Source organism: Electrophorus electricus, chromosome 11 (genome assembly GCF_041902795.1).
Source record: "Electrophorus electricus isolate QZ-2024a chromosome 11, ASM4190279v1, whole genome shotgun sequence".
Classification (NCBI taxonomy): domain Eukaryota; kingdom Metazoa; phylum Chordata; class Actinopteri; order Gymnotiformes; family Gymnotidae; genus Electrophorus; species Electrophorus electricus.
This window is the reverse complement of record NC_137507.1, coordinates 9,830,001-9,854,460: the sequence shown is the minus strand read 5'-3', so window position 1 is coordinate 9,854,460 and position 24,460 is coordinate 9,830,001. Positions and strand designations below refer to the sequence as shown.

Here is a 24,460-nt window from a genome sequence, read left to right as displayed (position 1 = left end):
CCCAAACACCCCCTCACAAGCGTTCTTTGTGTTTCCCACCCCATTTGTTTAACTTCATGCTGAGACGGCAGCCTTTCGGTCATGTTTTACAACACCCTTACACACACATACTCTTTTCACCTCCCCCTCCCTTCTTTGATCTCCGTGCGGTCTCTTCTATTTCTTTGTAAAGCTGCAGTACTATATGCAACAAGCCTATGCATTATCTAATACCACTCACCCTTTAAATAATGCACTGTAATTACTCGCCCACATTCTATACTTCATGCTATGTCACGTGCCTTCCATCACTAACCCCATCCCACAGGTACCGTCGCCGGTTTACAGGGCACGGCTTGGCTTGCACTACACCTTAATTATTCCGCTTTTCTTCTAGTGTAGACATTAGTCTAGTGTAGACATTAAACATAATGCTAATGAACGCAAAGCTCAACAACTCATAAAACATACACTCACGGTGCCCAGGAAGCGCCATAGAAACAGACAGCGCAGTCTTGCGTAAAAACTTTTTTACTCATATTGTACGTCTTGGTTTTTGATGCCGACGTCCATCAGCACGTATTCACATACTCAAAACGATTAAAATAAAAATTAAAAACACGCTGTGCTAATTGTATAGTGCAAAAGTGTGTCAAACACGGATAGCGACTGGCAACCCCGACTGAACAGGTGCAGCAGAGCCTGAAGGCACACTGGGGCAGATTTCTGCCCTAGAGCCTTGGGCTGTCTCATTCAAGCTCCCTGCTTTCCAGCATGGTGACGGCATCAAACCCAACATTTTCAGACATGATGACCAACATGCCGCCTGCTGCAGCAAGGGTACGCAAGAGACGCCCACCGCAGGCCAGGTCAGTCAGGGCACTGGGACCCTCAGCAGTCCTGCACCACTGAAGCCAGCGGTCCCAGCGCTCAGGGACTAATTGGCAAAACACAGATTAAAAAGAGCTTTTCTTTTTCAAGATTTAATTACAAGCTCCCACAGCATAAGTTAATGCTAACATTTTGAGGTGCAGTACTCCTCACTTTTAAGTGCAGGTTCGTAAGGTTTTGTCTTTTGTTTTTGGGGGAAAAAATGAATGTAGACACTTTTTTAGAGCTAAGATGCATGCACGCGCACACACGCGCACACACACACACACGTATTTGACGTGAGGGTGTGTGTAGCTAGAGCAGAGCCAGCAACATGGAGATGTTAATGGGCAGCTCCAGCTGTTCCTCTGTGTAGTGCATCATTCTGATCTTCTCAGCCGGAGCCAGCAGAAAGGCCACAGGACCTACACGTTGTTCCACACACGCCGCACACAGAACGCCACCCTCCTCTACATCATCCAACTGGAAAACACACACACACACACACACACACACACACACACACACACACACACACACACACACACACACACACACACACACACACACACACACACACACACACACACACACACACACACACACACACACACACACACACACACACATGAAGAGGACAGCAGCACAGTAGACTAACACTCAGACGGAGCCTAAGCAACCAGAGCTTACGTATGCAATGGGGAGTTTGTGCATGCTGAGAGGAGCTCCCTGGGTAATGCGGTTCGGACACTCTCTGGTGCTACACCTGCAGGACTCCTCCTTATTCAGCAGGGTGCTGGTCAGCTCCGACCTCAGGAAGTACTCCTGCAGCGCATGGTGGCAGCAAGGAAGAGAAAACAAATAAAAGCTGGAAAAACTTCTCAGAGGGCTTCCAGAGTATCTGGGTTCGGGCCGGGCAGAGGGAAAGCAGACGTACTCCTGCTAGCGTGAGGATTTTGCTGATGCTCCTGGTGATGTACAGGACTCGCTTGGCTCGAGTCACAGCGACATACAGTAGGTTCCACTCGTCCGCCTGAACGTTCCGTGTGCCTGGAGAAGGGTGGAGTCAGTACACGGAACACGATAGACTGTCCACAGCCTCTTCCCATAACTGCCCTTCAACAAAGGCGCTACGGCAGGGGGGGGATGGATTAACTGTTGTGAGGTCAAAAGGTGACAAGATTCTTGTTTCACTGCCAAGGAATCCATTTTAAAATAGAAGGAGACTGCAGATAGCCAACACCTACATCTGCTTTTCATGGTTGGGGAAAGTGAAAAATTTACTTCCATTAAATAAATCATGTTTAAAGAATTTCTTATCCAGATCAGTTCATTTATCAGTATGACAGTTGTGGGCTCCCTGGGAACCAAACCCATAACGCTGGTGTTCCACCAGGACTCTGCTGTCCCTGCTCTACCAGGTGAGCTACAGTGTTGGTTCAGCACTCTTCATGTTCTATAACCGCAAGCCAAAACACCGGATTTCAAACCCGCACCTACCTGGGCTTATATTGAGCCTGCGCAGGTTGTGTCGGGAACAGGGAATCTTCACAAAGTCATCCGTCACGACCACGGTGTCAAACTCCAGGCCCTTCGATTTATGCACCGTACCTAGGATGTAATCTACAAGGCCAGACACAGAGTGAGATGCAGGACTTTGGGGTGTGTGCGCGAGCGTGCCATTCTCAATCTTACAAATCTGTTTGCGTGTAAATGTCCTAAAAGATGCAGGGCATTTCTGCTGAAAAGTGCCCAGGTAACACGATTCTGAGCTTTGCGACAGGTGCCTTTACAACAAACGCCTCAAAATCTCTATTTGCTTCTCCTCCTTGAGCTTTCATGCACAGACAGAGAACATGCACAGGCGTTGGGCATGGATGTGTCCAGGGACCTGCACTGCTGGCCTGGCTCTGGGCACAGGTGGTGATGCGATCCACCAGTTCTGGGATGCGGGCATTGTATTTCTCCACCACAGAGAGCTTGGCCGCCAGCTCACGGTCCTCCGTGTGCGCCGCGTACTTCTTCAGGCCCACGTAACCCCCCAGCTTGGCTTTGCAGAAGTGGCGGATGAACCGGTCCTTAATCCACAGGTTCTCTGCAGGCAAGAGCATCAAGCGTCGACCCTCAGCAACTCCCTCTTAATATCATCTAACAACCTCTGTTAATCTGACACAGCAGCAGTATTACGACGATATTTTAACCAAACGTTCAAGCAGGTGATGGAGGATCCAATGTTTCAGAAACTCGTTTATATTTCACTTCCTTTTCCCCCCCATAACGTGAGAGTCTTAGGATCCAGCACCTGTCAGAGCTGTAGAAATATCACTTACCCCTCTTACGCTTTTCCTCGGGCTGCATAAGAATCCAGATATCCAGGATTTTATTCAGACCAAAATTTTCAACACCCTGAAATGCAAAAAAAAAAAAAAAAAAAAAAAAAAAAAAAAAAAAAAGACTGGATTTGAGTCTGACTTTCAACATACAGTGACCCCAGGGGGTTTGTCTTACTGACATCAGGAGCAAATTCCACTGCTGTGAGCTGTTGGTGAGCTCAGACGTGGGAACAGCGGTCAGTGTTGAGTGGACTCACTCCCACGATGTGGATCCTGCAGTCGGGGTTGGCGTCAGTCAGCCGTACGGCTTCACTAAACACGGTCACATTGCAGCGGCACAAAATGGCCACCATCCCGCCAACCTGGCTCTTGGCTAGTCGAAGGGTCTGCATCATCTCCTTGTCTTCTCCTCTCACACTGCCTGAAGGAACATGCACGCACACACACACACACACACACAACCATCTAATCGATCACACTCACACACACTTGAAAAATATATAAAAGTTACACCTACCATTCTGGTATCCACCAACCAGAATCTTCTTCACTTTTTTGCACACATCTAGTATTGTTGCACCAATGTAAGCAATCTCAGAGCCAAACCTAAAACTCTGCAAAAGACAAAACCATATACATTCAAATAGTCCATCTTCACAAATGCTTACAAGTCTCAAAATGTATTGTGTGTGTGTGTGTGTGTGTGTGTGTATGTATGTATGTTTAGGTGTAATATTACGCACAGATACAACTAGGGTTAGAACTGAGATAACAGTAAAGCTTTGGACTCAAATTAGGGATGGTTTTAAGATTAGATTTAGAATTAGATATTTAGATAAAATAATATTTAGAGCAATTCTTGATCCTTACTGGTAATAATGTGTGTGTGTGTGTGTGTGTGCGCGTGCTCGCGCCTACCTTTGTGAGGTAGTAGAGATGTGTGTGTGGAACATCAAACAGAGCATTGACAGCTCCTCTGAAAGTGTATATCTGCTGATGGGGATCGCCAACCAAGATCTTTCCACACCGCTGGGAAAGCATGATGTCCATGATGACTGAAGAACAAACACACACCCCCCGGCAAACACACTCAGACGGTCTGTTACAGCTGTGCAGGAGAGCCCACTATGGTGCTGTGGCTCTAGCTGCTCAGTGTCCACTCAGAGTGAAGCCAGGTTTCTACATCAAAGCATCCCGGACTGCTGCAGTCCTAAAGCATGCACTGGTTCCCCCTCGTCTCAAATTCCACAGTTAAAAGACCAAAAAAAAAAAAAAAAAAAAAAAAAAAAAAAAAAAAAAGCAACCCAGCAAAACGCCATGAAATGTCTCACTGAGTAGGAGGACCCTGTACCTGGAGTGCAGTCCTGAGCCTCGTCAATAAAGATGATGTCAAATTCGTCAAGCACAGGCCTCTGTAGCTGCCAGAGCTTGAGATAGCCTGCAGGAACAAGAGTGCGTCACATGGTTACACGTCACACGGTTACGCGTCACACGATACTCAATTAGGTGTTATGCTATTTGCAGGTACAACTATGTGCCATAATGACCACATTACTATTAATTACTATTATTATTATTATTTAATTACTATTAATAACAATCTATGGACCAGTTGATTAGAAGTGATGATTAGGAATTAGACAGGGTAAAATAAAAATTAGACAAATCGTCTTGATTTGTCACTAAATGTAGCATGCTTTATTTTAACTAAACCTACCATCATGGGTTATATGGTGGGCCATTTGTTTGGTAGGCTCCAGCTCTATCATTTTTGCCCAGATGCCTTTTGCATCAGCTGCAAACAACTGAAAACAAAAACCACACACCATGATCTTTTACAAATGCCGCAGGTACACGCTGAGTGAATAAAAATAAGGGGTGTTTTTTAACCAGTTTGTACTTTTTTTTGGGCATCGGTTGTGCACTCCTCGCGGCCGTGAGTGTTCTTAAAGACGTCGGGGACGTGCTGGGGCCCGATACACTCGTCCGTCGAGGCGCAGAAGTTGTTGATGGTCTGCGTCACCACCTTGGCATTGACGTAGCCCCCGCGTCTGTCGGGCAGTACCCAGGCCACCGTGAAGGGCTGCAGGTTGCTGCCCAACTTTTTAAGCTTCATGTATCTGGGGGCAGAAACCAGTGCGGATTCTCTTAACGGCACCATTTGCAAGAGCTTCTCTGGGCCGATCGGCATACTATTCAAAATATTTGTAGTGCTGCTTGCAAATGACTTCAGTGAGCTGTAAACCTTTGTAGGTGCTGTAGTAACTGATAATTAAGACAGTGGTGTTACGTGACAGGCGGTAATGAACATACAGAATACAATGCAAAATCAACTTGCATCAGGAAAGTTTTAGCAACACACTCATGTGCGTGATAAATTCAGAGCTATGGGCAGAGAGCACCAGAGAAGACTTTTACCGGGAGCGAATGAACCATGAAACTGACGCTGACCTGTATCCAACAGCTCTGTAGGCCATCGCGTGGACGGTCCTGCACTTTACGTTGCAGGGAAAGGTGCTTTTGGCGTGCGTCACCACCGATTTGTTGAAGGAGACATAGAGGAAGCGCAGGCGTGGCCGCAGTTGGGCATATCTCACCAGAGTGGTTGTCTTTCCAGTGCCTGACCAAAACGACACCACTTCAGACAAGTACAACTAGCTGTTTGCTATTTTTAAGCGATGGATCTACACATGGGACAAATTCTAGAACAGACACCACCAAGACAAACTGATGTTAGAGTTCTCACTATGTGTTACATGTGCATATTTTCTTCTGTGTTTGTGTAATAACAGCTTTGTGAATCAGCACTCAGTATCTCAATACTCTTTGTGGTTGATTTTTTTTATGGCAGACCAAAAATCAACCTAGTACAGCCCATGCATGCATAACACAAGCAGAGTAACTGGTGATTAACCAGACAAATATAGCTGGAATCCCAGCACACTTACCGGCAAAAGCCATAATTTTGACAACGTGGTCACTCTGTGTGTCGTGATTTAGGATCTGCTGCTGCTCGTGCGTGACCTGGTGCTGCTTCCCTCTGAGCACGGACACACGCAGCAATAAACACAAGGCTACTGTCTGACACTGGGGTCAAAAGCACAGCGTAAAATAGAAAGAAAAAGTAACATGATGGCCTCCTACCTGCCACCAGCAGGACTCTCGGGTGGCGGTGCATTCTCCATTAGATGCAGCACGTAGAAGACATTGTAGTGCCACCTTAGAGAAGACATGGCAAGCACAACCTCTCATCGAAAGTCAGGCTTTAGTTAGAAACAAGCCATGCCAATTAAGGCATATTGTCACCATGGGCTAGCAAAGACAACATTCTAATGTTGTAAATTGTCCGTTATGTTATGAACACTAAACCAGTTTACACACATCACCTGTAGCAGCCAATCGAGTGCCTGTGTCCACTACAGCAGGACAAACTATGGCACCACAGTCGCACCAGGATGTGGCACCCAGCTCACCTGTTGCTGATGACGATGTTGGTGTTTCTCATGGCGAGCAGCAGGGTGGCCATGGCCCACAGGTACTCGGAGATGCCCCCCGGGCTCAGCAGGCAGCCGGAGGCGTGCAAGCGGGTCACCAGGTCCAAGACATCTTTCACCCCGTCTGCCAGCACCAGCACCAGGGCCATGACTGACCACGGGTTGGGCCCCTGCAGCACAGCCATGCTTTCGGCTCAGCATGCCCTTACACTCATGAGAAACATGCTGTTTCCAATTGCCATATGTAGTCAGAAGGTGCCAGTGTTTATACGAGGACATCTGCCCAGCTAGCATGTCCACTTCAAGGACTGTCACTACTACATACCATGTCCGCTGTCTCCATGTCAGGCAGTCTGTGTTTGATGCAGACCTCAGCCTGGGCATACAGCCGGTGGCCTCTCACGCAGAGCAAAACATCCTTCTCGTTCACACGGGCGCTGTGTTTGAACTGGGACATATACCTGCGACGACAGCGGACCAGCCTGAGCACACAGCTGCTCCACACAGGCACACAGGAGTGTGGGCTGCTGAGCTACTATATAATCTCCTGTAAGGGAGTACTGGAATTATGAAGCCGCCTTCATGCACTCAAATCAAGGAGGGCTTGATTCGGCCCAGTATCTTTGATTCAGCTCAATCATATGCTGAACCTGCTAACCTGCAAATAAAAAACCCTGCCTTGCAGTACACATACTCCTCTGCACTGGGTGTTCTGTTGATTTAGGTATTATTACAACAACATTTGCTATAATATCTCTTGGGAACAGCTCCCAAGTGCTTAACTTCTAGATACTTTAAGCACACCAAAGCATGCTTCCTTGAGTCTAAAGAACTCGTAGACAGTTCGAGCACACGTTCTCAAGAGAAGCCAGCTCAAGTCACGGCACAAGCCGTCAGCATGTCGCAGAAATCTTTAAAAGGGTGCAGCTAGAGAGCATTCAAGTTTCCCTGCAAGGCATCCGTTGGGCCTTACCTCACCATGTTCAGCACACAGAGCTCGTCGGTTTTCACAATGTGGTTCGCTTCGAGGAGGGCCTTCACCTCCTGCACCGCCTGCTCTTCCTGCTTCTCGTATCTGTAATACAACTTCTTCCAGGGCAGAAACTAGACCAGAAAGAGCAGGCCCATCCTTACATTCAGAAAAAGCCACCCACCCTATATGTCCCACCCTATATGTCGGGCCTGACCACCTTTAAAACCCGCAGCAAGGAATACAGATTTATTTATTTTTGTTACGAAGAAAACGACGTTCTGTGGTAAACTTGACAATTTTAGACGGTAGGGTCACAAAGCACAGGCAACGCACCCGAGAATCGATGACGATGTCCCTCCATCGCCGGCACACCAGGCTAACATGGCGATAGAGGTCATCTGCGGGGAGTTGAGCGAAAATGACGCTCAGCACCTCTTCCGGCAGGTCCTGGAAGTGACCCTGGGGCTCTGCCAGCCGCTCACTCACCCCCAGCAGTCCATAGTGAGTGTCAGGGAGAGCGTCCACGGGGTACTCTTCATCCTCTTCTTCCTCCTTTTTGACAATAATGCAAGAGTGCCCAGCGCTGAAGGCTAAAGATGGGGGAGGAGCATGCCAACTGCTGCATCCAGCCCTCTCCTTCTCCTCCTCCTCCTGCTTTATTGCACATATGCCCAACTCAAAGTCCTCGTCATCCCCAAACATCTCTTCAGTAAAGCCCTCCAGCAGGTTGTCTGTGAGTGTCTGTCCATCATCTGTATCTTTTGGGATGATGGATCCATTCTGTTCTTCCTCTGCCTTGACTGTGGGATGTTTTGTTCTCTGTGGACTGCTGCTGAGGACTCCGGCTGAAGAAAAAAACTCAATAATGCCTCTTTGTTGACTGACGCCATCTGATGCTTTGAAAAAAAATTAAAAAACAACAACAACAACAACAACAAAAACCTCTTAGTTGCATGCAGTGGTCTAAGGAATACATTATTGTCATTACATAGCGTTAGTGTAGTGCCAGACTGTCATGATGCACTTGGGTATGTGGCAGTCGGATGTAGCGGGTACCTCTTCTCCTCTTGGTTGGGGTCCTGGGGTAGAGCCCGCGCTGCTGCTCCGTGCTGCACGGGGCCAAGGGCTGCGCGAGCGACAGGCTTCGGGCCAGGCTGCAGCACTCTGCCGCGCTCAGGTGTCTTCGTTTGGCCTTCCCTATTTGACCAGAGAAACGACATCATCAACAACAAAGTGCGCAAACACATAGTTAAATGTAGCCACTGCGCAAATAAATACTGCGAAAGCTGCTAACGTAAGAGCAAGGGTAGCTAACGTTAGCTACCTAGCTACATAAAACTAATCGTGGGATCTCGCTTGATAGAAGCAGCCAATTGTGAGCAAGTACAGGCGTCACCTTTTAAAGCCGACTCCATAGCCAAGTAAACCTGACAAGTAATCAACCTGTCAAAGAATATCCCAGGTTTTAAAGGCTTGCAAAATAGCTAACTAGCTAACCATTTCTCGAGCAAAAACTTCGCTAACTTCCGGACCAATATATTCGTTTATTTCATAATAAAAGTCATCAAAAAAAGTCAAGGAAACAAAACCCAAAACAAAAACTTACATTCAATTTCAGTGGCATGAAATGAAGTAATAACACTTATATGGTAAAACCGTTTCTATTTTTATATGTATTCTTGTCCGTATGTTACATAAGTATAGGTGACGTCTCTAGAGGGCAGTGATGTCTTTAGTCAGCGAGGCTGTAGAACAGGCGCGCCTAATTCCAGCACTATATATCTGCTCTGTATATGTAATACAAAGTTTAGGTCGAACACATCTGGCTCTAATATTCTGATGATACTGAAGGGCCTTGATAATCAGAGTTAGGTGTATTAGATTAAGCTTGTAAGAGCAAAGCAGACGCTGCTCAATTATTACTTACAATTACTTAACTGGGCCCAACTCGTCATCACTCATTCAGCAGATGTCACTGGTTGGTCTACCTTTGCTGCCAAGCTGTTGTAATTTGATAAGGATAGACAACAGGTTATAGTTAGTAGTAGTAGAAGTAGGAGTCACGCTCATAGAGACAGTGGGTTGCTTCAGTTGACATGTTTATGTGCTTAATTCTGAATGCTACTACTGTATTGTAATTGTAACAGCACTTCATTTTGTGTACAGTTAGTGAAAAGACCAAAAAAAAAAACCCACACAAGTTTTCTGATTCCTACAACAATCTACTTTTTAGGACCATTTAAAAGTGCTTTAAAAGCATTGTTAACTAAACTTGCAACCGAGACCCTTTATAATTTACAGTAACATATTAGGACACCTTTTTAGTCATTTATCAAGCATTTAAAGGCAACCTGTAAAGACAGCAAAGAGCCAGTGTATTCTTTCGATGTTGTTATTCTTGATGCTGATCTACTAGGACCTTTCATTGTTTATGACCCCATATCATCACATTTACTATAAATTTGAATTATACTAGCCACCAGCATAGTTTGCCAGAATGAATGCTTGTACTCTAGTATAAGTACACCACAGTCATACCAGAGCATGCATCCCAAAGCGATATTTGAGGAAAAAAGCGATCTATTTATTTTTCAGGTAATTAACTGGTAAATGAAATTATTTAATAAAGATACAAGCTAGTATTTTATACCTTAAAGTAGGAGGTGCGATGGAAGAGCTAAAATTTCCAGTATTAGCAGTATTAAACTAATCAGAAAAATACAATTCCTTAAAATGTTAAGTACCTTATTATCTAAACGTAGGCCCCTCTTGTACACACTCTGTTCATGCGTCACGACATGCATTAAAAGACAAAGCTGACTGTGACACAAGTGATTCCTGGAACATGGATTAAAGATCAAACATGGAAAATCTGTTTAATAATAGTTTTTTAATATTATTTTGTACCAGATCATTTTGTGACGCATTTCGTTTAAGAAAATACGTTTAAGAAAATACGTTTAAGAAAAGAAAGGGATACTAAATTAATAATAATAACCATTTGTTCTTTTTAATACTTTATTTAGAATGGTACTTAAATCTATACCAGCCTTAAAGGTCTACATCAAAAGCTTTATATAAAATTGTAATTTATTCATTTATTTTTATAAATCACTTGCTATATTAATAGCGAAGTTTTCCATGTTTTGTTTTTGTAGATCATAGCCATCCAGGCTCATGAGTCAAATCCAACAAAACATATGTTTTTGTTTGTGATTAGAAACACCCATGTGTGCTCAGGTCAAACAGAGGGCAAAACCTGTAGGAAGCTTGGCCTATTGTGTCAGCAGTAACACTGGAGGCAAAAGCCTTATTATTTAATTAATCTTCCAGTTTCTGGAGCTCCCTTATTCTCCGTGGCTGTGCCCTGCCCACCCTTTCTGGCAGTCATTCTTTTCCAAAAACACAACTGTATTGTATTTCTCTTTGCCTTGTTAATAGTCCCACAACTTTCATTAACTTCTTTCCCATTCTTTTCTCTCAGCCAGCTCTTATTCAGACCTTATTTATTATTGATGTTCTTGGTTTTATTACTACTGCAAATAATGAGGGCATCTTTGTCTGCTTCACACATTAGAAATAGCAAAGGGACATCCCATTATAACTAACATCGTACGTAGTCTTATTGTTGCTTCGTTTATGGTTTTTTGTCATTTTTTCCATTTGCACTGGAAAACGGAAAGGTAGCTTTGGGTTATTCTGGTCGTGTGAAGCTGCACGTATGCACGATGTGTGTGTGTGTGTGTGCGTGTTATGTGCATTTGAATGAATGAGGTGTGTTCAGTTGAGTCAGCTCAGGCTTCTAATTAGTGGAGTGGTGATGACATCACCTTGAAGACCAGAGTGTGTCTGCATATTCTTCCCTGATTCTATTCTTAACATTATCATGTGGCGGTCTCTCTCCCTCTCTCTCTCTCTCTTCCTCTCTCTCGCTGTCTTTCTGTCTCTCTGTCTCTCTCAATTTTTCTCTTTCTCTATCCCTCTCTGCTTAAAACAGGGGAAATTTGATCCAAACCATTAAAAAGTGAGCAAGTAATTGGCAGAAAGTGAGTTTATGACACCACTTGCACGGACCACTTAAGAGCTGTGATTCTGTATTTGAGTTGTCTCGCACTTACTCCCTGCATCACCCACAGCAAATCACAGCCAGTCACAATCCATCTCCCAGGAATGGAAAACATAAGGAGTAGTGCCTGCTTCTGCGCAGAGGTCAATGGTCAGGGGAAGGTATGTGTGGAAATGTGTGAAGGTGAAGGCGCGCACACAGCCTGCTCCCGCTTGCCGTCGGAACGAGACAGTGCAAGAGCAAAACGAGATGTAGGTGAAAGGGGAACACACAGCCATTGCGCAAGGAGGGTAGGTGACGTGTTGGGAGGTGAGTTCTCCGATGCAAAGCAGCTCGGGCCGTTATTTTAAAGGCATGGCTACAGGAATATGCTTTAAAAAAATAGAGTAAGAAATCATTTGGATTGTTCTCTGCAGTATCATAACAATATATTCCATGTAAATACTGTGATAAAATGGTATGGGAAGGCATGTGAGCACCTTACATTCAGTATCCCAATGCCTGTCTACTTTATTCAGGATCAAGAACTGGTCAGTTTAATGTCAGACCATAGACAGAATGTGTTTTGTAATGAAATTTTATTTAAATGAGATGTCAGCAACAGCACAGCAGTTAGGACTTCACGAATGATGCAATCGTATGTTGATCTTTCTGCAGAGCTGTCCCACTCTGTCTGAACACCATCAGCTGACTGAAGAGATCCAGTGGCATGAACGCATAGCCGTGCCATTTTAGGAACATTACACTGATACTTAGCCGCTCTCATTAGATGGGAGGAGAGGAAAACGTATGCTGGTGCTAGTATCAGGTTAAGTAGGTACTGGCTGATGCACATTTTATGATTAGCATCAGCCAATAGGATTTAGAGAAAATTTTAATTTTGATCCCTATAAATAACCACATAGAATTCCATTTTGGCTTATGGGCTATACTGAAATGCTGAGTGTTAAATGTGAACCTACGGAGTGCACTAGAGCTCATTCTAACTGCACGGTGCACGCTGGAGCCCAGGGTAGCTCTGGTGACTCGGCTGTCATAGTGGGAAGATGATGTCTATGAGCCTGCATGGCTTTTCAAGGTAAACATTCAGCGGCTTCTCCTTCACCTGATGCACACCTAGCAAAGGAAGGCCAAATATTCCTATTTAACTCTCTCTCTCTCTCTCTCTCTCTCTCTCTCTCTCTCTCTCTCTCGCTCTCTCTCTCTCTATCTATCTATCTATCTATATATATATATATATATATATATATATATATATATATATATATAAATGAAAAAGATTGCAGGTTCGTAACTGCAGTATATTGTAGTAAGAGATGTAGAGATATTCAAAACTGTAGTTCAAAATTCAAAGTTTATTTGTCACATACATGACAAATGCTTTATTGTGACTGCTCTGCCCATGGCCGAGGAGAGCCACATAAAATACACAGAACAGTGAAGCTGTGAAGTACACAGTTTCCAGAGAAACAAGGTCCTTTGGATACTTTTTATTGACCTGCTTTTTGGGAAGTGGCAGTGGAAAGCATGACTCTTCTGCTAGTCACTTATTAATACTCACTGAAAGCCACAGAAGACAGCCACCCCACCTCCCAGCCGCCTGTACATTCACATATTGAAATGGTTTTGATGACTTAGTGGTTTAGCACTGCTAATATTGCACTCTTGTTTCCATGTGACTTGAACGTGACTCTCATGTGGCCTTACATCCACCTTCACCATATGGCACATGGCACCATAGCGCAGGGTGTGTAGCAAACAGGAGCCTGTCACCACTGCATCCTGTGCCCTCATTCCCAGTGATGAAGGTTAAAGTGTTGCCTAGAGAGTCACTATCAAGACTTCACTCTTAAAAATACGTTAGTAGAAGAGGAGCATCTGATTATTAATTTTCATGAGGACTGGTTTGTATTTTTAATGCAGTTGGGTTAGAATGGAGTTTTATTTTTTAAAATGATTTATAACTGTATAACTGGGCAGAAAAGGGAATGCTTATGTTCTACATGTATAATTATTCTACTTATTAAAATATTGTGATTTATACTAAGTACTAGTATAGCATATAGTAGTTTCTAGTAAAAATAAATAAATAAAATAAAAAATAAGTAAAAAATTTATATATATATATATATATATATATATATATATATATATATATATATATATATATATATATATATATATATAAAACACCCCCCCCCCCCCCAGTTTCTTTATAATATGCTACACAGCTTTCAGTAGCAGCCAAAATATTCAAAATACACTTGTATAGACAACAAATGCACATATAAGCATTTCAGTGACAAGGACACATAAATAATGTTTCTGACCATGGTTTTATTTCACATAGAATCATGAGCATTATGGAACTAAGCGCAGGGCTTCAATAATGCATTATTCCCCCACCCATCATGCACTTCCAAGGTGAAACTTCCAGGTGATAAACAATGTCTTTGGTGGATTATAAATACATAAATACATTACTTAAATAGTATAACTAATAAAGTACAGATACATCATTGAAAATACATTGCAACGTACATAGGGTGTGTTAAACTCAAGTTTCAAAGATCATTTAGTTACATCATCTGAGTTTCAAGTTAAGACATTCAAAAAGGGGTCTTGCTGTAAAGTGCTTCATGTTGTGGTTAAAACACTGACTGACCTCTAGTAAAATGGTAAATGTGAGTTTGGAGTGTGGTCTAGGAGACTACAGAACCAACACATCACACCCAAGCGTTTCTAGCAGGCATCAGTGATAACCTTCATAAATCCCTCAGAGGTTCTGCTCAAATTCACTGGGCTCCAACTAATGGACAGCGCTGCAGCAAGAGGAAGTGATGCAATACATTTGTCCTGCTGCACAAGGCTAGAGACCTAGCTAGAGGACAAAGGTCCTAAAAACAAGCCGTGGGGATAGGTGGGCCTGCACACTGCCTTCTCACAAACACAGATGTACACAGGGTCAGCAATGATGTCACCACTTGAGTGTCACCACGAAATTTACACCAGTCTAGTCAAAATAAATAAATAGGCATATATAAACACAACTACAACACTAAACATGAAACCAAAAACAGATTCGCGATTAAAGCTCTCACAGTTGATTCAAGCATGGCATTTAGCATTCCCTACATGCACGCACACTCACGCAATCAGGTCCTTAAGTACAGAGATTCACCAGATTCTCGGCAGTTTAAAAGCGTTTTAATGATAAGCCATTTAACATGGATAGGATCGATTACAGCAGAGTGGTCAAGGTGCCTTTGAACAGATCAGCCACAAAGCGCTCAGGATCCCAGCTCCAGTATGCCTTCAGGATTATTCTAGAAGTAGACATGACTAAGAAAAAGTAACCAACCAAAGAAAATATCGCCTGCTCCAAGACACATATTACAGGTGATAAAAAAGGAGTGAAAAAGGCAGTTACACTATGACCCAAATAAATTTAATTAAGTGTCAAGTAAAATCAGGTTTTTGGTAAATTCTTTGCCTGTTTGGAACAATACAGAAACTGTGGTGGGCATGAAATTTATAGGCCAAGAATGGAATTCATGCATGTGGTTTGGGTGGATTAAACTGTTTTTGTAGACATATTCTAGGTTGCTCTTACATAAACAATCCACAGGAACATCTAACACTGAATAGTTCTAGATAGGAATGCTCAGGCAAGACCAGGGCTGGCCTCAAATGGCTTTTGGGATTACTTGGGATTTTAATCCTCGGGCACTGAATGCATGAAAACACTTAACGTGTTTTACAATGTTTCGCCATGGGTTCCTAATGGGCTCCTGCTAGTTTCAGATATTTTCTTTGAATGCAGAAGGCACACAGAGTAGTTTTGGCACAAGCATCCACCTGCGAAAGCACACACAGTGCTTACGGGAAGAGTGACCCCTTAAAACGCTCACAAAGCATCTCTGGTGCTTCTCTTGCAGGTACAGCAGTGGGAGTGTATAGCTGGCACACTCTCAACTGAAATTCTGGTTGATTTATAATCTTATCATCATTAGTATATACAGAATTAGTATAACAATAGACTGCACTCATTTTTATCTGGCTGAAAGAAAAAGGGCCAATAAAGTGAAGATTTGTCTTTAAGCATTTTGCTTCTCTTTCAGCTAGAGGACACGATCTCCACTGTTGTGTTGTTTTTAAATGGATAGTTGATGCCAAAAATATGTGGATTTTATGTTTTACATTTATGTTGTGTATATTATGAATCAGCAAGGAGCAATTTGTTGTGTGTGTGTGTGTGTGTTAAAATGGTTGGAGAAGAACCATTTCACTGCGAGTTATACTGTGTATGACTATGTATGTGACAAATAAACCAAACTTGAACTTGAAGATGTCTTTTGTTAATGCTCCAGCAGGATCCAACTATCTAAATTATCCATTACACTTTATTATAACCTTAGAAATTATATATAACATCAAGACTAACTGAGCTTCTAGACTATAGCTGGAAAGATTCAGTATTATTACCAGTAACCACATGTACACGAGCATCGTGACCTTAACCAACTAACCACTGCATTTAAAGGAAAACATGGTTCAGAACTATCATTTTCAAAAGAATTACCCATTAATTAAAATAAAACCTTTATGTAAACTTCGGTTGCTGATCTTTCATTGTTGATGTGTATTGGACCTGGTCTCACGGTCAAAACTGATCCGATCTAAGCATTCATTGAAAAGGTGGGAGGCTGTCGGTGGTCATCTCTAGTGAGATAGCTGGCAGATGCCACTCCATTGCATCTGCTCGTGGTGGAGTTCTTCTCCCAGGCCGTCGGGAGCCGTCTCCTTGCTCTTAGGGTATGGGTTGGCAGCGAGGTGAGGAGGTCTAGCACCATACAAGTCTCTCATGTGGTGCACCGGCATCGATCTGACAGAATTCCCAATGCACTTCGGGATCAAATCCGCATAATAGTTGGATCTGCAGTGTTGATGCTGACGGCCTTAAGTGAGGTTTCCTGGGAGGCAGATCCCGGGAGTTTGTTCAGCAGTGCAGACCAGCTCATAGTTCACAACGGCATTTTTATGGCACTGTAAAGAAAATACGGCTTCATTCTCGTAGCACAGGGATTGAAACGTGAAAACGTCTCAGAGAGAATGGGAATTCCAGCCATGTCTGTAACATAAGCTGTCCAAAAAAGCAAAACAAAACAAAACAAAAAACAGACTCCACAATTTCGCAATGGACAGGATGGCAAACACAGGAAGTTCTGCATTAATTTTTCAAATCAATTTCTTAGCCTATTAGTAACAGTAACAGTAACAACACCAAAGAGACTGACTGGGACACACGTAGGTAAAGCAGCTGAGCAGGGGTTTCCGTTGAGGCCGTGGTCACTCCAGGGCTCATCCGTAACTGTGGGGGCTGCGAGGGTTTATGGGAGAGGAATCCTGAAGTCCAGACTGGCCCAGCAGCTGGTAGAGGCGATGGCTGAGGTTCTGTACCTGACAGGTGCCCAGGATGCACCCAACACGCTTCAGCTGGCCATGGGGTTGATGCTGCCGAATCCGCACCTGGGCATGGCGACGGCCCCTTGGGCGTCTTCGGTTTGGCTCTTCCCCTCCCTCGGCTGATGCCCCTCCCATGGACGGAGCAGTGTGGGAAACATGGAGGAAGCTCGTCAAGTCCACAGATGATGCGGGTGGGTTTCTCAGTAGCAGGGCTCTCCACAGAGCACCGCGGTCTAACGATACAGCCGGAGGGGCAGCGGTGTCCTCCGAGCGCTGGTCAGAGTCTGGGGAGGTGGCGCTGCCCTCATCAAGTTGACGTGACTCTATCATGAAATCCAACCTGCAGAGCACAGAAACAGGAAAGAGCTTAATTTACTACCACTAGGACACAATGTGTGCCAATAACACTGAAGTCAAATTGTGTGGAGTGATGTATCTTTCATTATCTTTCCCAGAAAAACACTGAATAAACAAGTCATCCTTGAGTGATATTTTTTAAAAAAAGAATGGTCCTGTGCACTGTGTAAAATTAGATGGAACATTAGCCACACAGAAAGGGATTTATGCGTTACATAAACTGACTACTAAACAAACCCTTCATTAAGAACATACAGTGCATGTACTGAGACTAAAGCATGGCTGATGTTCACTTGTGTCCACATCTCAGTAGCGCTACGGCTCTGAAGGACAGAGGGAACAGTAAACACTTCACATTCGTCCTGCCTTTTGCATACTGCCATCTGCTCTGTTGGACGGGAAGGCTGGATTTGCAGACTTGGCCCCTGCAATTTACCCTCAGCCATTATGATGTGTTTGCACTTGGCCCTAGTGAAGGTCTTACTCTAAACACTGTTCACGCCTAGCCACATGGCAGGTGCATGCTAAGGCATCAGCCATTTTAAACCTCAGCAAACAACCTCCGAACATTTCACAAAATGGCATCCGGTGTGTATACAACATCCAGTTGAAAATCTTGCATGTTATGTTATAAGTGACCACTCTAATAGGCATAAACCAGAGGGATGATGGATCTTTGCATATAATCTGTTTACTTGGACAGTTCCTGGGCTCGCAGTCACTATTTGTATCCATGTAAAGTATATACAAAAAAACCCAAAAAAAACAAACGAGCTAAGGTTGTCGCATAAGGTTGTAATATCGTAGAAAACACTGGGAAATCAGGAACCCGGAAAGACACAACAATAACATGAATTCAGAATGGTGTGAAGAGACATAACATTCTCTATATATGCACACAAAGACAGATGACATCAAACACGGCACAGGTGCAGGAAATGACGAGGCAGAGGAATAAGATTCCGGAAGGGAGAAGGGCAGCCGAGTGTTTCAGAACAGAGGTGAGAGTCACTTCTTTCTTAACAAGACTCAGCAACTGGCTCTGTCATCTCCTTCACTATAAAAACTACTGCCAAAACATTTAGTGTGAACGTTGCACACATATGACTATATGAAAGAAGAGGGGGTCACTAAAAAAACAAAAAACTGAACATGAGCAACCCATAAACACAGGACCTAAACTACAAAGGGAACGCAAACACGAGGTCTACAGAGCTGACCTTGGTGAGCACAGGTCACTTCCCACCAGCAGATGTTCTATATGTCATTTATAGATATATTTTTGTTTCATATTTTTAAATGATATTTTAAATTTCAAGTCCACCCTACAATCCTCAAAATCCCAATAAAGTAATAATCAGTATTAGTCTCATGTATTACATTTGACTCCTTCAGCAGCTGAGCAGCACATCTCTAAACTTTATATGATCACAAAGCTACGCTTCATTTGCCCAGGAGCCTGATCCAGACAATCTCCATTCTCGAGTCTAGATGTCTAAGAAGAGCTCATCTCCTCTATCCTGGAGCGCCATCAGCTCATCTGTGTTTGCTAAATCATTAAAAGTCTTCCCTAAGGCCACCTGGTGTCAAAGTGATCCAACATCCCAAATGAAACATCTGGAATGTCGTGAAGATTTTTGAACGAGCATTATCTTGACCTAGAATGTTGTGCTTTGATGAGCTTTGAACACTGACAGTCTCTGCTGATAGCGTAGCTAGCTTGTTGAGATGGAGAACGGTATGCTAATGTGGAAAACATGGCTGACCTGTCTGGTTGGCTGTGATTCTGGACCCTGACAACCTTCAGTAAGGACATGACTACAGTACAAAAATCATTTTACGTTAGCTGTGAGAAAATCTGTCCTATCTCTACCCATACTGCTTTGCCCAGAAGCGTTGTTGGAAATGAGTGGTTTAACTTTAGCATGGATTTGGTCTTTTTTTTTAAATATACATGTCTTTTTAAGGTATAAAATTTCTTCAATTAGTTGTTGGCCCCAGTGAAATCTTATCGCAGGTTGTGGTAGCTTTCTGTTGTGTAGGGCCTTCAGTGGAGAAAATTACCACCTGCGTCGCGAAACCCAACCCACCGAGGACATAATGAAAAACCTCCATTCAGAAATTTCATTTGCAAGTCTCTGAAAAGCCCTCCCAGCAGAACCAATTGAACGATGAAGGTTTTGAGATAAAAAAAACAACACCACAACCCTGCTCTGTGCTGAATCATAGTAACCAGCGTACACAACACATTTTGACTGACGCGCCACCTTTGACCCACTCGTCTGACCACCCACCGTCAGTGCTGTATTTTGACGCGGGTCTTTAGAAGCGGACTTTAGCCTTGCGATGGCACCAGTCCTCTGTTCTTTGTTACTGAAGGTGGCCCTTCTCTCATCTAGGCTGGCAAGCAGCCACAGAACCCCTGCGATGTCCGTGGGGAGCAACTACTCAGGAGAATCTCAAGGAACTCAAGTGGAAAAAGGAAGAGTATCTGGTATTTAATTAGCTCTCGTTCTTGGAGAGACAGACCACCTACTTCTGCTTCATCCGTGGTCTACAGTTCATGGAACCAATTTTTCTTTACTTGCTGTGAAGTTATGGTATTTGATTCTACTCGAACAACGTGAAACAGGGAAACCAATTAAATCAGTCATTAATGTGTCTATTCATTTGAGGTCACTTTTTACAGAGCTACTTTGTGTTCTTTGACTGAAGATGTGACCATGACTCATCAAGCTAATGGACTTCTCTGGTTACAGGGGGACGTTTTCTCCCAATAATGTCCATTTTTCACCCTGCCAATGGGAGACGGAACACAGGCCTGGACGCCAGAACTGCACCCCAGAAAATTTCTTTTAGTCTTCTTAGAATGGTTTAGCAAAGGTAAATATACAACAAGTGAAAAACAAAACAAAAAAAAATCAGAGATTAAAGTTCTAACAGAAGAACTTGGGCATTCCACTGGTGTTTTTACATAGAAATATTTTATTTTTCCGACAAGGACAAAGCAATTTTAGTTTTTGAAAGTTATCCACGTCCCAGTCTCTCCTCACTCACTTCATGTGCTACTATACTGTAAGCATGTCTGGACTCGACCACCAGTCAAAGAACTGAAACATAGAAGGGACTCTTCCACTTCTGGAACTGCACCTTCTAAAAAGACTTATGGGCCAGGAATGTTTTACCTAACTGCAGTGAGAAAGACTAGACTTACAGTTTAGTGCCAGTAAATCTGGATTAAAGCTGCATGCTCCCACCACAAAACAGGGTGCTTATTGTTTGAATCTACACAGGAATAAATTGGTGAAAGGTGATTTTTCTTTTGCGAAATGAGACATGACTGAGATATTAGGACGCTGCAAAAACAATCTAGAGATGAGGTTCTGATTGTCTGATTGTATTAAGAAGAACAAATTAATAAAAAATACAGCGAAATACTTCTGAACAGTTCCATGCACTTACCTAACGAAAAGTTACTGTGACCCAAGGGTTACTCTGATTTAAAATTAACCACAGTCACTAACATTCATTACCAATATCTCTGTCAAGACAATCAACCTCTTGTAACTTTGGGTAAAGATAAAACTCAGTGAACTTCGCTGAAGATTAACTGCGATACATAGTTATGAACACTAGAATTGCATTACTTTAAAATCAAATCTCATGTTTGAAGTATAGGTTTTATTGTAATTTCTCTATATATTTTGTATACATTGGCATGAGGTGTTCCTACTTCTGGGTATCGTAACAAGTCAGGGCAACAAATTAATGTACATTTTGGTGACTTCACTTTGTGTCATCTGAGAAGGACTATAAACTGTGAGAGGTTTTATCAGAAAATGGATTGAGTGGGAGAACATCCAGAGTAACAACAGCTGAACAAGGCTTAAGGGGTTAAAGCGTCGCTGCTTAGTTGACTTCAAAGCAGATGTTGGGATGAGCCTTAATGGTCCCGGTGGTGAAGGAAAGGTTCTTGATCAGTTCAAGTGGGTGTCGGGGGGCAGACGTGTGTTAAGCAGTCTTACTGCGTCTGGGAAGAAGTTTCCTCTTGTCTAAGAACCATTTTGTCTAAGAAGCTGCCCAAGAAACCTCATCGTCTCATCACATTTTTAAACTAGATTGAATCATCTTCAAGTGGCATTAGATAAGAGCAATAAACAGTACGTTTGGTGCCAAGTTTTGCTCAGAGAAATAAAGAAGAAATATAATTAGTAAATATCTGAGTTAAAGCCTTGTCTCTAGCTATGCAGAGACATGAGACCCCTTATCGTGCCTAAGTTTTGTCCTCAGCTGGAGAGACTGGACAATGTGGAATGTAGGTCTTAGCCTTTAATCCATAGTGGAATTCTGTATGACTGCTGAATTTTGTGTCTGCCCTGGCAATAATGACCCCCTGACTGGCATGAAATATATTTAGGCTGTAAAACAGGGTGGGAGAAAAGCCAGTCCCACTCCAAACATCACCAGACTACAGTGAAGCCTATTTACCATGATCCAGAATATATGGCGTTCAGTTTTAAATTCCCTTTCGAGAGCCATGAATCTCTGTCAGTCTGTAATGTCATCTGCGGTTTTATTGCAGTCAAACCCTACTGCATTTGCAATAATGCATGTGAATGCACAGAGAAAAAAAATTCAAGCCAAGCCTTTACTGTATCTAATCCTACTGAACTAACAGTACAGCAACATCATGGTGTAAGGCATTCTGTCAATAGATCATCAATAACCTTGGCCTCTGGGAAAGTAAATATAGGTTGGGGACACCGTTTGGTGTTCCTTGAGTATACTGGCGTAAGGGATTAGTTAATGATTTTGAGATAATGATGGGAAACTGGTAAAAGCCCAGCAAGGTCATTGGGCCCAGTACTGAGCCACTTGAGACCAGTTTCAGTCATCTGAGACCATTGTAAGTACAAAGTTATATGTGATCCCTCAGAGTGGTCCAGGTAGCTGCTGGTTTTCTTAAATCCACTTTAAACATGCTGCTCCGCTCCCGCCTCTAAAATACTCACTGGCAAACAAGATCTTGACATGTTCTGTAAGGTGGGACAGACTGCAGGGTAGGTGGCAGTTCTAAACATTTAGAGTGATTGTAAAGCAGGCCCCTGTCACCCCGGGAGAGAGAACAGAACTCTAAAGTCTGGTATGTGATACAGGGGGGTGTTAAGATTTCCTAGAAATCTTCATAGAAAATGGTGGTACTGTACTTCCTATTTATAGAATGATGTGTAAATAGAATGATGTGTAAATATACACATCCGGTGGTGAGGGAAGAGCTAGGTACCGTCTCTCTACCACGGAACACAGACAGACTATGTACCGTCTCTCTACCACGGAACACAATCGGAGGAGGGTTGTGAGAAAGCTGTCTGCCGCCTCACTTTCTTTGTGTAAACAGGACATCCAGTCTTCCATTTACAGGACATCTCGTTGCTCTTTTTGAACTGTACCCTGCAGGCACAGGTGGTGCTACGCTGTTATGGTGCCTGCAGGAATCAAAAACAACTGATCCGTCTGGACTTTCCTCCATCAGTCTGACATTAACAGAGATGTTCATTCCTTTCCTACAGGTTGTCTTTGCTTCAATGTCCACTGCTCAGATGCCAATGGGATCTCCGCATCACCATTTTAGCACGTGACATTTAGTAGCTTCACAGTTTAACTGTATGTCCTGAGTGACAAATAATACCTTAAACAAGAGCCTACTGAAGTGTGGCAATATCAGGAATAGTCTGCCTTTCCGCTCACGTTCGCTTGTTTTGAAGCACTTCTATTTCTCAGATGTAAAAGTCATGACTCACCAATGTCCGTTATGACAATTCTTTTACAAATGTTTTTTTATTGTATATAAATTATGACCACTCCGAAAGCAAAAGAAAGGGTGTATATTTGTCAGAGGTCTACTCCAACCCACAAATATTCAAGGTCCGTGTAATTTGCTTTGAATGTTTTTACACTGCCATTAAAACTAGCTGCCATTGAATCCAGGCACATGACCAATATATTTCCCAGCCAGCAGAGGGCGCACAGACACTACCGCCTCCTTGCCTGTTCATGTGATATTACTGGTCTTAGACTCTTCCCCACAAACTGAAACGCTGTCCCTAAACGGCACTGGTACACCTGTGAATCAGCAAAGTTCTACACTTTTAACTTTTGTTAAGCACTGTGTGGACTGCATTTTATTGAACTGGAGAGAGAGAGAGTGTGTTCAATGTAATTCTTGCTCTGCCATTTAAAGATGACCTTTGTTTCACTATGTTTTCGGGGAATCCAGCCCTAATCCAGGCTACGATCGCATGTGATCGCGTATAAAATTTCAAGTGCATGCGTTAATATAGCTCAACCCAGTTACTGCTGAAGTTGGCCTGTCAAACCGGCGAACGGAGAAAAACGTCTTTGTCCAATTAAAAAAGTCATAATCAATTAACTTGTATTGCTCTGTTTGTTGCAAATGGCTCTTACCACCCAGTAAATTAACCCCGATTCTATCTATGGCCGCTTTCAAAGTAACTTATTTAGCGATCCCATTACGGCATTACTGAATGCGGTTCAGTAACTGTATACAGCACACACAGATAAAAGATTAAGATTAATGTGTTGTTCTGCTCCTGTGTATTCTACCAAGCTGATAACAGAGGTAATCGCATCGCCTCTTAAAAATAGCCTCCTGAATCAAAATACACATTTTCCATAAATGTGATTTTTTTTTTAAGTCACCCAGTTTAATAAACCCGCCTTTTGTTGCCATAATGCAGAAAGCACAACCATTTTAATAATGTTGCCGTAATGCAGACAGAGAGCAGCGGCACAGCGGTGTCCCCGCCAGGGTAGCCGTGCAGGTTTGGCGCGAGAGGAGCGTGCGTTCAGTGCTGCACGTCAACCACGCTCGCTGACCTCGTTCACTATCGCACGCGCTAGG

General features: G+C 43.2%; 2 protein-coding genes across 4 annotated transcripts in view; both read right to left on the bottom strand.

The window, feature by feature from the left end:
* Nucleotides 1-492: 492 nt before the first annotated feature.
* On the bottom strand, nt 493-9,186 carry fbxo18 (F-box DNA helicase 1). Of its 3 annotated transcripts, none has more exons than XM_027018622.3 (21): nt 9,046-9,186; nt 8,706-8,846; nt 7,983-8,545; nt 7,650-7,780; nt 7,002-7,137; nt 6,656-6,846; nt 6,327-6,401; nt 6,131-6,222; nt 5,634-5,802; nt 5,083-5,302; nt 4,900-4,987; nt 4,534-4,620; nt 4,101-4,237; nt 3,700-3,796; nt 3,440-3,603; nt 3,180-3,255; nt 2,741-2,944; nt 2,350-2,472; nt 1,787-1,899; nt 1,540-1,674; nt 493-1,332 (listed from the first exon to the last, which is right to left on the bottom strand). In XM_027018622.3, exons 1-21 carry the CDS (start codon nt 9,062-9,064, stop codon nt 1,165-1,167), a joined length of 3,129 nt encoding a protein of 1,042 aa, XP_026874423.2. In that variant the 5' UTR covers nt 9,065-9,186; the 3' UTR covers nt 493-1,164. The 3 variants fall into 3 exon arrangements, with proteins under 3 accessions (XP_026874423.2, XP_026874424.2, XP_026874425.2); XM_027018623.3 differs by having other exon boundaries at nt 7,983-8,539; XM_027018624.3 differs by having other exon boundaries at nt 7,983-8,494.
* A 4,846-nt stretch (nt 9,187-14,032) lies between these two features.
* Nucleotides 14,033-24,460, bottom strand: part of adm2a (adrenomedullin 2a) — an 11,465-nt gene continuing 1,037 nt past the window's right edge. Inside the window, exon 3 of the mRNA XM_027018615.3 lies at nt 14,033-17,521. Coding sequence (XP_026874416.2) covers nt 17,077-17,521 — 445 coding nt within the window. The 3' untranslated portion in view covers nt 14,033-17,076. The remainder of the gene's footprint in view (nt 17,522-24,460) is intronic.

Coding starts and splice junctions, on each gene's coding strand:
- fbxo18 (XM_027018622.3), bottom strand. Junction 7,781..7,982: donor ACATCGTCATCGATTCTCGG/GTGCGTTGCCTG, acceptor TTTCTGGTCTAG/TTTCTGCCCTGGAAGAAGTT. Junction 1,675..1,786: donor AAATCCTCACGCTAGCAGGA/GTACGTCTGCTT, acceptor CATGCGCTGCAG/GAGTACTTCCTGAGGTCGGA.